At 43.8% G+C, this 13581-nt stretch overlaps 1 protein-coding gene across 5 annotated transcripts in view; it reads right to left on the reverse strand.

Moving 5' to 3' along the window:
- Window positions 1-13581, reverse strand: part of LOC139389407 (ARB2 cotranscriptional regulator A) — a 248599-nt gene that overhangs the window by 165498 nt on the left and 69520 nt on the right. For all 5 annotated transcript variants that reach the window (XM_071136144.1, XM_071136145.1, XM_071136146.1 and 2 more), the window contains exon 7: window positions 12270-12485. In XM_071136144.1, the coding sequence (XP_070992245.1) occupies window positions 12270-12485 (216 nt within the window). The remainder of the gene's footprint in view (window positions 1-12269; window positions 12486-13581) is intronic.

The raw sequence follows: 13581 nt of genomic DNA on the forward strand, positions 1-13581 counted from the left end.
TAAGAAGAGAAAAAAACTGCTCTTGGCTGCACATGGGCGCAAAGGTCATCTCAGTGACATGTCTGCTATAGCCTCTCGCTGGGAACAGGGATTGTCAGACGAAATTACTTCAAGCCATTAATTGACATCAGGTAAAGGAGTGCGGGCAGGCAGACATGCCAGCGTTTGTTCGAGCTTGACCAGAGGCTGCAGTTAGGATATGGTGGAGGGTGAGGGACGAGGGGAAGAGAGATGGATGTGTTTGATGGTTGACCTGACTGGAAGATTGGGAGCAGTGATCTAAGAGGTGCTACAGTACATGGCTCTCTCCCACGTACACACACACACGCTCTGCTGCAGGTGAATTGCCACAGATCCTGGTCATTGACCTTTACGATGGCCAAGTGCGCAGAGTTGAGAGGCTAATGATGTTGCTCCCAGAGCCCCTCCCTGTCCTTGGATATGCTGAGCATCACATCCTGGCTCGAGCAGGGGTCAAAGTTCAAATAAGGCACAACAGCATAATTGCCCCGGCACAAAGTGAGAGTCGGTGGGGGTGAAGGTGACACGGAGCGTGGCTTCACGGCGCTAGCCTTTGGAACCAAGCTGGAATACATATCCGCCCGTGTTTGTGTGTTTGTGTGTGAAACACACAAGTGAGAGTGGGTAAGTGTGTCGGAATCCTCAGGGCATGATGTAGCAGGCAGGCACTGGGAAACCGTACATCTCCTAAACAAGGCCCTGGACACGAATCCCACTGCCCCTGGAGGACTAGAGAAACACCAAGAAACCATGGAGAAACCAGGTCTAAATAATGGATGGTGCTCACTCTTACACACACATTGTGCACGCCTGCAAAACCTGTCTATGCCCGCCCCCCGTGGCACACATTCACCATCTGGAACAAAAAGCAACCCCACAACGCAATTCCCAACGTAGCAGGTTCTGTTTCCTTCAGTGACCTTCAGTGAAACCGTTGAGAAAACCCATCTAAAAGTGATTCTACACTCAATGCTTTCTGCAGTAACGTAAATACAAGGAACCATCCGCTTTTTCTAGCCAAGCGATACAGTACACAAACACAGTGTGTTATGTATGGTGTGCACTGTGCTGCGATTCCAGTAGCCCTCACGGAATTTGACAGATGTGTGTAAGTACATAACTGTATAAAAACAGAAAAGACAAAATGTGAAAACATTGCCGAAATGGAGTGCCATTGTTGCTGGAGAGTTATTGTCCCAGCGAACGCTTAAAAGAGAAATGGGGGGGTGGGGGTGGACTCAAATGTTTGACTCAAAAGCTTTCACTTCGCAATCATAAGGATCTTACACTTCAAGAGATGGCACTCGAGAGATGAATAAAGGATGGGGGAAAGAAAAGAAACACATGAGGGCCTCTCCCTCTCTTTCCATCTCTCTCTATGAACGTTTAAAAAAAAAATGCAACAATACGAGACGCGAGAAAAAGCGAGACGACGGAGAAGGGGGGGAAAAGGGGGGGGGGGGGGGGGGGGGGAAAGTATTCCAGTCATTTACAAGAATAAGTGGCGCTTAAAGAAAGGCTCCACTCTGTTTTTTGTCCCCTTGCTCTTTTTCCAGAAGCTGCTGGCCTAATCCGAGCCAGTCAGCCTTGAGTGAAATCTTTGGAAGCTTCTTAAGCCATGAATGTGGGTTTTGTTCCTGCTATTCCTCCGCTTGGCTGACAGAAAATAGGTAACTGGATTAGTGCTAAAATTCAGAGTAAAGTGAACTCCCAAACTTCTATATGGCAAAGTGCTAGGAGCAACCCCCTTTCCTCGTCTCCCGCCATCCCTCCCCCATCCTCTCTGTCATTCGGCCGACATCACTAAACATGGGCCAATGGACTGTGATCTCTAAGAGAGGAGAGATTAGCCAAGGTTGAGAGGTTACACACTATGAACCAGGGGCTAAAAAGTAAGAATCCTAAAAGCAGTTAAGGGCTTATTAATGTGTGTAAGGAAGCGTATTAATCAACTCAACTCTATCTGGAGGCTGGCTGTGTGTGTGTGTATATGTGTGTGTGTGTGTGTGTGTGTGCGTGTGTGTGTGTGTAGGAACCCACTGTGTGTGTGTGTGTGTGTGTGTAGGACCCCACTGTGTGTGTGTGTGTGTGTGTGTGTGTGTGTGTGTGGGGCACCCCACTGTGTATGCGTGTGTGTGTATGTATGGGACTGTGTGGCTTTGCGCAGGTGGTCCCGCTCCACAGTGGGGGTTAGAAGAGGGGCAGAGGGGGTACCCCAATGCCAATAGAATAGATGAAAAACCCCTGCTAAAGAGGCTTGATTTGATCCCCCACCCAGCCTGACTAAGAGGGGTGAAGAAGAAAAACACAGAATCATCACAGCCCTACGCACACACACCCACACCCAGAGAGAGAGAGTAAAGTTTAGTTCCTGGGGATCTCCTTAACACTACCCGCTAGAGAACGCTGCCGGGTGTCTCCTTCAGCATCAGATGCACATCAACACGAAGGGTGCACGAACAGAAGCGCCAACACTTGATAAAGAGTGCAGAAACTATAGTCAAAGGACTCGTTGCATGAAGACATCGGTAGAAGTGTACAAAAATGAACAAGAGTTATTTGTTGAGATTGAGTCAAGGATCTGTTTTGTTTAACAGACAATAACAACATCACAGCGTGATCCATTCGATTTGTAGACTTGAGTAGTAATAGAGTAAGTAATTAACAAAGTCCAGTTACAGCTCCTTTTGACAAAGTAGAAACGAAAAATACAATAATAACAATATTAACCAGCCAGGTGCACCGGTGAAATTATTTGCTGCATTCCTAAACAAAAGCACCAACGCATGAACAATTGTATAAAGAAATATTTGTGGAAATATATTCTTGATAAGATATTAAAAAAACAGTCATTGTATCGGACACGGTGTTGTGCCCTTATACCCATGCCTAGCATGAATCAATCTAGTCTTCTCTTTATGCTTCAGGTCCACAGTCAGCACACAGCTTCGTGACTTTCTGTGAGCAAGCCCCCCACAAACAAATCGGTTGCACTTTCATGGGCCTTGTTTCGTGTGCACCTGCCAACTTGACATTGTGTCTTCCCCCCCCCCCCCCCCCCAACACCGTGAGTGTTGCTTTACCACTCCCCATCACTGATGTGGAGGACAGCTCCACTGGTATGTTGTTTTGCGCAGAGGGGGGGCAGCTCCCGCTTAAGCAAGTACTTGATTTTTCGACATCAGCAGCTAACGAAAACTGAAAAACAGAAGTTTTCCTTTTCTATTTCCACATGTCTGATATGCTGCAACATCAGCATGTCTCATAAACAAAATAAACTGTTGAGTGCACAAGCAATTTGTCTGAACGCATGAGGTGTAGGGCCTTCTCTTATATTCTGGGAAGGCCACCTTCCTGTTGCGCTCTCATCTCTCTTTTCTACCCAAACCTCTCAGACTCCTGTTTCACCGCCTCAGTTGGCTCTGTTCTGGTTTTTCTTCGGCGAGGCTCAGGCATCGGAGGCTCAAAGTTAACATCATAATCAGATGAGGACTCTTCATCGGCATCGTCGATCTCAAAGCTCAACATCCAATCCTCCGCCCGACTCCAACTCATCTAAATTCTGCAGCATTTTCAATGCTGCCAGTGCGTCCATTCGATTGGTTTGGCTTGCCATTGTGAACGTTGCATGCGGTACTCAGTGTCTGGCTTGACTCTCAGAGGGGAGATAACATACAATCCCCAGGCTTTCATAATAAAATAATTAGACCGTCCACACGTCTTCATCATCAGTCCACTATTGTTCTAAATTCAATCGTCCTCTTCACCTTCATCACTCAGATCAATACAATTCAATCACCCTCTTCACCCTCCTCCTCATCATCATTCAGTTCACTGAAGTCACACGCTCCTTTATCTGGTTTCTACCGGCCATACATCCACTGACCACAGAATAGCATATTTACATTCTATTATGTTACTCGTTTTTGCTTAGTAACCAGAGCAATGCTGCTGCACGAGTGGTCACGTGCTGAACGCGGACACAGCGCGGATATCTTTGGGGGAAAAAAATGACACCTCTTGAATTATGAGAGTCATTTGTAGTAGAAGTGTAGTACAAGTGTAGTAGAAACTAAAGAATATGCTCATCTGGTTGATTATTTCATCTGGTCTATAGGCTAACTCTTGTTATGTGTGAAATTAGTTTCGGTATAGTTCAGGCCCAGCGTCATCCGGGTTTGACCAGGGTAGGCCGTCACTGTAAATAAGAATGTGTTCTTAACTGACTTGCCTAGTAAAATAAAGCATTTGAAAGTGTAGTATCGGGCCAGCTGTGCATCGTTTGTTTCCCGCTCGTCAAGCAGGATAGAGTCAAAGATATGTTTTGCATCATTCTAAAGGCCTACTGCAACACACAGCATGTCTTCGCTTTTACTTACAATAAACGTGATTCGTAGTTATAGTTACAGTAAATAATACAGTCCTGTAACAGCTTCTTTTACAAAGTAAAACCTAAAGGGGAACGGTATCAACCCAATCATGTTTAAAGTCGTGACGAAATGACCAACATCAACATAAAGTGTCTTAGCAGGGCGTTGGGCCACCAAGAGCCAGAACAGCTTCCATGCACCTTGGTATAGATTCTACAAGTGTCTGGCACTCTATTGGAGGGATGTGACATCATTCTTCCATGAGAAATTCCATTGTTTTGTTGATGGAAAACACTGTCTCAGGCGTCGCTCCAGAATCTCCCATAAGTGTTGGGTTGAGATCTGGTGAGACAGACAGACAGACAGGAAGACAGAGACAGACACACAAACCCTTTAAACCCCCTTTTAGATCCCTCTTTAAAAGTCACAGACCTCTTCTTCCAGCCACAGTAGCCAAAATAATGGGCAACTAGGCGTTTTTACACATGACCCTAAGTATGATGGGATGTTGATTGCTTAATTAACTCAGAAACCACACCTGTGTGGAAGCACCTGCTTCCTTTATTTTGGCAGTTACCTGTATATTGCATAAGGGTGATCTACTTCATTTTGAGGTTTAAAATGATAGATATAGAATTTGTAGACACACACAACATACACATATGCACATACATGTGGGCACACACACACACACACACGCAAACAGCCAGTCACTGCTGTCAGTGTGCGCTTGTCTCGGCGCGTTGGCCGCCATCCACAGTGTTTCCCCTATATATATTTATATATATTTATTTTTATGTAGATGCACTGTATGTATGCCCCAGGAAGCCCCCCCCCTCCCAAATTCTTCATAGAAGAGTTTTAACACACTTCACCCCAAAATGTTGTGAGCTTTTCACTATCATTGTAAAGCCCTCATTATTTTGTTGCTTTGACAAAGTCATTTCTGAAGTCTATTGTTTATGTAATTAGTGATTCATTTTAAGGTAAAAACATATACATATTTTTTTTTACTTATGTGAACTGAAGTCGTTTTTAATATGGAGAAACTCTACATACATTTTTTTACATTGAACATCTGATTGTCAAATCATAGTGTAAAAGCAGGTGTGCTGGTCCTACTCATAACATGTCAACCCTGTTACCCAAAGATAGACCGGCTTGCAGTCAATTGCCCCTCCCAGTTGCACACATGCTTCCATTTCCCCTGTCAAAAGGGGATTTATGGCTGATTTAAGATGAAATCGTCAACCCTGTTACTTTATTTGGCACGTTATAGGCACTTCCTATAGTAATTTTATTTACAACCTCGAGGTGGGAAAACATCTTATTTATTACAATGAACATGTGCTCTTTATGCCAGAATGTTAAAAGTAGGTGAAATCAAAAGTTTTTTTGCACCAAGTTACACATCTCAAAAGGCACTGAATTGGTGGAACGACCCAACTATAGGCTAATTCCAAAGTGTGAAAAATATTGTATGGCCTCCTGCAGAACTGGAAAAACCTTGGGTGGGACTGCACTAACGATCTCACGCTGCTAGCATCACAAAGTGCAAAAGGTTTCAGAGAGAGCGAGAGAAAAAAAAGAGAGTCTCCTCATTATGTGAATTTGGAGATATTCCAGTTTAAATATTTATTAAGATATTAATATGGGCTCTTCCCCTTCATCTCCTCTCTGATGATATGCTCACACAGCTCTATATTTCTGCTCCTCACTAAGTCTGACCTCTCTCTCTCTCTGTAACACACACACAGTCGCACAAACAGCCTGCTACCAACTTTTAGTAAACTTCTGGAAACAATTGTGTTTGACCAGATACAATGCTATTTCACAGTTAACAAATTAACAACGGACTTTCAGCATGCTTATAGGGAAGGGCACTCAACAAGTATTGCACTTACACAAATTACTGGTGTTTGGCTGAAAGAAACTGATCATAAGAAGCTGTTTTGATAGGCTTCAGTACAGCTTTTGACATAACTGATCATAATCTTTGTGTGTTATGACTTTACATTCCCTGCTATATCGTGGATTGAGAGTTACCTGTCTAATTGAGAGTTACCTGTCTAACTCCAACATAATCCAGGTAGAATCGGGGATTCCCCAGGGAAGTTGTCTAGGACCCTTTCTTTTTTCAATCTTTACAAATGACTTGCTACTGGCACTGAGTAAAGACTGTGTGTCTATGTATGCTGATGACTCAACACTATACACGTCAGCTACCACAGCAAGTGAAATCACTGCAACGCCTAAAGAGCTGCAGTCAGTTTCAGAATGTGGGGCAAGTAATAAGCTAGCACTAAATATTGAAAAAACTAAACGCATTGCATTTGGGACAAACCATTTACTAAATCCTAAACCTCAACTACATTTTGTAATGAATAATGTGGAAATTGAGCAAGTTGAGGACTGTCATGGTCAAAACATGTTGATGCAACATGTGTGTAAGATGTGTGAAGATATGTCCGTAAAAAAGTGCTGCTGTGCTTTCTTGACATTGCTATCAACAAAACAAGTTTTGTTGCACCTGGACTACTGCCCAGTCATATGGTCAAGTGTCACAAAGAGGGACATAAGCAAAAATAGTAGTCCCTGAACAGAGCAGCTGGACTGGCCCTTAAATGTACATGGAGAGCTAACATCGATTACATGCATGTCAATCTCTCCTGGCTCTAGAGGAGAGATTGACTGCATCACTACTAGTCTTTTTGAGAGGTATTGACATGTTGAAAGCACTGAGCTGTCTGTTCAAATGACTAGCACACAGCTCAGACATCCATGCAAACCCCACAGGACATGCCACAAGGGGTCTCTTCATAGTCCTCAAGTCCAGAACAGACTCCGAGAAACGCACAGTACTACACAGAGCCATGACTACAAGGAACTCTATTCCACATCAAGTAACTCATGCAAGCAGTAACATCTGATTTAAAAAACAGATACAATTACACCTTACGGAACAAATCGGACAGTGAAGAGACACACGCATACAGAGGCACACACGCACTTTACACCCACGTACATTGTAATGTTGTTGTATGGTGGTATTATAACTTTTGTATGGTAGACATGTAGTGGTGAAATAATGTTACATTATGTACCTTTTTGTTGTTGTGTGATGTAAGTGCCTTAATGTGTTTGGACCCGAGGAAGAGTAGCTGCTGCCTTGGCAACAGCTAATGGGGTTTCACTAATAAATACAAATACACACCCTCAAACACACACAAAAAAACATCCAAGAGGTCAATATCAGAGGTGACACTTTAGAGCCTTGATCCTTGTGTTATAATGTATGTGTATAATGTATGTGTGTGTGTGTGTGTGTGTGTGTGTGTGTGTGTGTGTGTGTGTGCGCGCGCTTGTATCTGTGCATGTGTTTGTGCATACTAGGGTTGAATGCCGGGAACCCGGTTACCGAGATTTACTGACATAACCACTCCCCTTTCTGGGATAAATAACTGAGAAACCGGTAAATTGTAATAAATAATTTAAATGAACAGCATGACGTGAAATTGAACTGTTAAATGATATGTGAAGTCTAAATCGGGCTTCTCTATGGCATGATGAATAATCAACGCTCTGGGTGGGAACACACCATCTCGGTATGGAGCGCAGTTGTAGTCCTGGCCATGTGGTGCCAGGACAACAACCTCTCCCTCAACGTGATGAAGACAAAGGAGATGATTGTGGACTACAGGAAAAGGAGGACCGAGCACACCCCATTCTTCGACGGGGCTGCAGTGGAGCAGGTTGATAGCTTCAAGTTCCTTGGTGTCCACATCACCAACAAACTAACATGGTCCAAGCACACCAAGACAGTCGTGAAGAGGGCACAACATAACCTATTTCCCCTCAGGAGACTCAAAAGATCTGGCATGGGTCCTCAGTTCCTCAAAACCTTCTACAGCTGCACCATCGAGAGCATGGACTGGTTGCATCACTGCCTGGTATGGCAAATGCTCGGCCTCTGACCGCAAGGCACTACAGAGGGTAGTGTGAACGGCCCAGCCAAGCTTCCTGCCATCCAGGACCTCTAAACCAGGCGGTGTCATAGGAAGGCTCTAACAATTGTCAAAGACTCCAAGCCACTCTAGTCATAGACTGTTCTCTCTGCTACCGCACAGCAAGCGGTACCGGATGTCCACAAGTCTAGGTCCAAGAGGCTTCTAAAACAGCTTCTACCCCCAAACCATAAGACTCCTGAACACCTAATCAAATGGCTACCCAGACTATTTGCATTCCTGCTACTCTCTGTTGTCATCATCATTGAGATGTCTGTTACTTGCATAGTCACTTTAATAAATATATTTTTTCAACTGCATTGTTGGTTAGGGGCTTGTAAGTAAGCGTTTCACTGTAAGGTTGTATTCAGCGCAAGTGACTAATAAAATTTGATTTGAGTTCACAATGCATGCAGACCCAGACTTTGTTTCTTGCGACAGGTAGGCCGAGATTTGCTGCAGCATAGTCTGTGCTACAGTAATATAAAGACCAAATGCGTGTCTAATTTACCCATCTCCATCTGGCTTTCGGGGGTCACATTAGTTTTTACTTTGCACCCGCAGAGTTCTAAAACCGTGCTTCACTCTACTATTGTTGCTTTAAAATCAGTGCACGTGCGAGCACTCTTTCAAATTGCATGCAAAACAGATCATCCTGTTCTAGATTGATGTACAGCCCTATATATAGATGTCCTAGCCTACCTCTTTCAGGTAATTCATTCAACGCAGTATTAGTCTTATATTTAGCTCATTCATGATGGGTTATGGATAACAAGCGTCTAACTTCTAGCCTCTGTCTCTTGAACAATAACCACGCACATGTGCTCCGCTGGCCTCTCCTTAAAAAAAAAAAACACCCCTTAGCTCTTGGAGTCCCATGCAGGAAAAGATAGACTAGAATAGCTTGCTGAACATCATTTAAGCATTTCTTATACCAACATAATATTTGAAGCTGTTGTTTGCTGAATGTTAAATGTAGTAGCCAATAGAACTCACGGGGAGTTTGAAAGAAGAGCGAACGCGCGAAGGCAGTAGGCTATAGCAATTGTTTATTCAGACCCATAACCATTCAATTTTGGGGAAGAAAATTGAAAGCCTTCAACATCTAATTCTCGCCCTGTATTGTTCAAGGATGTCATTAGAATGATGAAGATAAGGACAGCGAAACTCATTTAATTTGACTGTTGAAAGCGAGGAAGGAATGAACCAACAATAGAGAGAGAAAGAGGTAGGCAGGCTACTAAATATTATCAAAAGGTATATATGCATCAGCCTACTAATTATACAAATAAGCCCATTTACTGTATTAAAAAAAGTAATCAAATTTCCTAGCCTATACTTGTAACTTTGAAGGCTGCATGTGTTGCACCAGAATCCCATGTTCTCTCCCTGCTTCATCACGGTTTGAACGATGTGCGTAATTCCAGTCCACAGTAATATAGTTCACACTCAAAAAGATTAGCCTACTGGAGCTTGTTTCATTTATTTACACAAGAGAGCATATAGCTAGCTACATCTATGGGCTTTTATGTTTTTCTGTCATGTGTAATGTGCAGTAGCCTATATCATGGGATCATTAAATGTTTTATTTAGGGCTCATAAAATGTATTTAATCTATGGCTCATCGGGCCCAGGTAGCATCGGGCTTGAATTTTAGATCAAAGCTCTACAATAAACCCATCATGCTTAAATGATTTTAAATAAATCCCTGACAGTGTCACCAGCAAAGCACCCCCATACCATCACACCTCCTCCATGCTTCACGGTGGGAACCACACATGCAGAGATCATCCGTTAACCTACTCTGCGTCTCACAAAGAGAAGGCGGTTGGAAACAAAAATCGCAAATTTGGACTCATCAGTCCAAAGGACAGATTTCCACCAGTCTAATGTCCATTGCTTGTGCTCCTTGGCCCAAGCAAGTCTCTTCTTCTTATTGGTGTCCTTTAGTAGAGGCACATTTTCTATGCAGAAATTTGACCATGAAGGCCTGATTCTGAACAGTTGAACAGTTGATATTGAGATGTGTCTGTTACTTGAACACTGTGAAGCATTTATTTGGGCTGCAATCAGAAGTGCAGTTACCGAATGAACTTATCCTCTGCAACAGAGGTAACTCTGGGTCTTCCTTTCCTGTGGCGGTCCTCATGAGAGCCAGTTTCATCATAGCGCTTGATCGTTAAGTCCAGATTGATTGACCTTCATGTCTTAAAATAATGATGGACTGCCATTTCTCTTTGCTTATTTGAGCTGTTCTTGAAATAATATGGACTTTAACCAAATACGGCTATATTCTGTATACCACCCCTACCTTGTCACAACACAACTGATTGGCTCAAACGTATTAAGAAGGAAAGAAATTCCACAAATTAACTTAACACCGCACACCTGTTAATTGAAAGGCATTCCAGGTGACTGAAGCTGGTTGAGAGAATGCCAAGAGTGTGCAAAGCTGTCATCAAGGCAGGGTGGCCACTTTGAAGAATCTCAAATATAAAACACGTTTGTGGTTACTACATGATTCCATACGTGTTATTTCATAGTTTTGATGTCTTCATTATTATTCTACAATGTAGAAAATAGTCAAAATAAATAAAAACCCTGGAATGGAACTTTTGACTGGTACTCTATATGGTTTATAATGCTTTTGAATGACACTTCCGTTTTTTGGCGGGAAATACTGGGTCACCTGGGAGAAAAGAGATTTATTGTTAGGATGGAACATTTGTAAAATACCAGGAAAATATTGAACCCTAGCGCATTACGCATCTAAACACACTCAAAAAAATGTTGTTTCAGTTGTATTTCAATGAACACGAAGATGACTTCTTTAAAGTTTACGCCCAAAAAAAGACGATGACTAAAAAACATATCTAATGTAAGAGTGAGCTAGACAGTGATGATGGGGGGGCTTGAAGCCATCGCTAAGGCGATAATATAATCATATATATGGCATTTAGCAGACGCTTTTGCGATCTAACAGAGTAAGCTAAAGCGCTACTGCTAATGAGCCCATATTAGAGTGTGGTAGAGGTACTATCAGGAGAGCCAGGCAGAGAGAAAAGAGGCACTGTTGACAGCTCACACACAGCCCGTCAGTCCCAGTGAGACCACAAGGCCTGTCAGAGGCAACCGAGTGACATCTCTCACACGCAAACGTGCACGAACGCACAGCACAAATACAAAAACTTATGGACACGTATGCACACACGCCCGCACATGTACACGCACACTGGTGTGACGCTACAGCCATCAACCCGAGACGAGACAAAGAGGATAGCGTCCCCTTACATTCTCGTCACGTTAAAACCAACAACTACTGGCCTTCTACAGAGCACCCTACAAACGCTCTACCGCATAAAGAGAAACAAGGTCTGTGTGGATGGACAACAGGTCAAAGCCTTTGAGGACGACGTCACCGTTGTCCGGTTATGTTAGGTGTGATGGAAGGACTGAATTGAGGCACCTCCGGTTCCATTTCCTATAACGCTGGACGTATTTGTTTTGATCCCTGAAATATTCCATTATCAATCAGAGATGAGGAACGAGTCAATGGGAAGGTGGACGATGTGTTAGTGTGTGTGTGGGATGAGGTGGTGTATATATGGTGTGTGTTTGGAAGACAATAATCCCAGCGGTCAACAGTTTGAGGGGACAGAGTTGCTCTGACGAGCGAGCGAGCGAGAGAGAAAGGAAAATAAAATTGAAAGAGAGTGTGATTAACACTCCACACAGCCTGACCACACAAGAGAGCCTCTCTTTCCCTCTTCACCCGCCCTCCCTCCTCTGCTTTCTCCACCTCCCCCATCCTTTCTTTTAGGACGCTGTCTATCCCTTTCTTATCCTCCTCCACCACCGCCCCTCCCACGCTCACCCGTATGGGGATCTGCTCGGTCTCGCTCTCCTTCTGCGGGTTGCGGTACTTCTCGTAGAAGTCCCTCTTCTTCTTGCTCTCCCGGTCGTCCTTGCGCTCTCTCTTCTCGGCGGGTTCGTCCGAGGCCTCGGGGGAGGGCAGGGGCGCAGGCTTGGCCGGCCTCTCCAGCTCCAGGTGGTTCTCATTGGGGTTGAGCACCATCACACCGTAGCCTTCCTGGAAGACAACACAAACAAATGTTAGAGAGTCCACGCATCCGCCTCCGACTCACTTCTGTGTCTCTGGCTCTGTGTGTGTGTGTTTAGGTGAATGCAGTTGATGCCCATACAATAATCAAAGTGAGTTATTGTATGGCCAATAGTGAGAGGCATCTGTGCCAGGGTGGTAGGGGAGAGACAGTCAGTCTTGCCATGGCAAGACAGACAGACAGGCTTGGTATGGTAGGAGTCAGAACAGCAGAACTATTGGGTGCAGGATTAGAACTCAGTGACAGGAGTCTCAGCTAGTGAATAACATTGGGTCCAAAGGCCAGGTGTCACTTACTATCAAAACGAATTGACCCCTCCATCACTCATCTCAAGAGTTAGGGGCTGTTGTATACATGTGTGTGATCAGTGTGTGTGTGTAACTGCAATTCAAGTTTTGTGAGGATAACAAGGGGCATACAACGTTTAGCAGAAACAAAATACAAATGAACAAACAAATTCTAAATGGCATTATGCTGTAAAACTAAGATAAGGAAGTCAGAAAATGTCCTGTAAGTTGTTCGGAATTGAAACAGGCAGAAACTATTATGGTCAGGGGAAGTTTTCACAAGGCCTTAGTGACTTCTTCAACTCTGAAGACATTTTTAATTAAGTGTGTTTATTATCCCAAGCACTCTCAAACTAAAGCAGGAAACGGAGGGATTCCTTTTCCATTTTGGCAGCACTTCACACACACACTCTTCCTCTGTATACACACACACACGCACAAAAAATTGGCAGATCTGAACTGACAAAAAGGTTTTTTGAAGACAAGTGTAGGAGTAAGTGAGGAAATTTCACTCTGATTCCTCCCAGAGACGCCATCACACACACTGTCTACACACTGCAGCACGTCTCCTCCGTTTTAATAAGTGTTAACACAATGTGTGTGTCCCTCTTCCGCCCGTCCATGTCAAACCTGCCCCACACATTAGCACCTGGTGTGTGTTGACAACAGCAAAATGACACTTTCACACATCCCCAGACTATAAAATGATTCTTATTTTCACACTCTCTCCGACCGACGGCTTTAGCCAAAGCTCCCACCACTCCCTTTAGGATTATTC

The sequence above is a fragment of the Oncorhynchus clarkii genome, chromosome 30 (genome assembly GCF_045791955.1).
Source record: "Oncorhynchus clarkii lewisi isolate Uvic-CL-2024 chromosome 30, UVic_Ocla_1.0, whole genome shotgun sequence".
Classification (NCBI taxonomy): domain Eukaryota; kingdom Metazoa; phylum Chordata; class Actinopteri; order Salmoniformes; family Salmonidae; genus Oncorhynchus; species Oncorhynchus clarkii.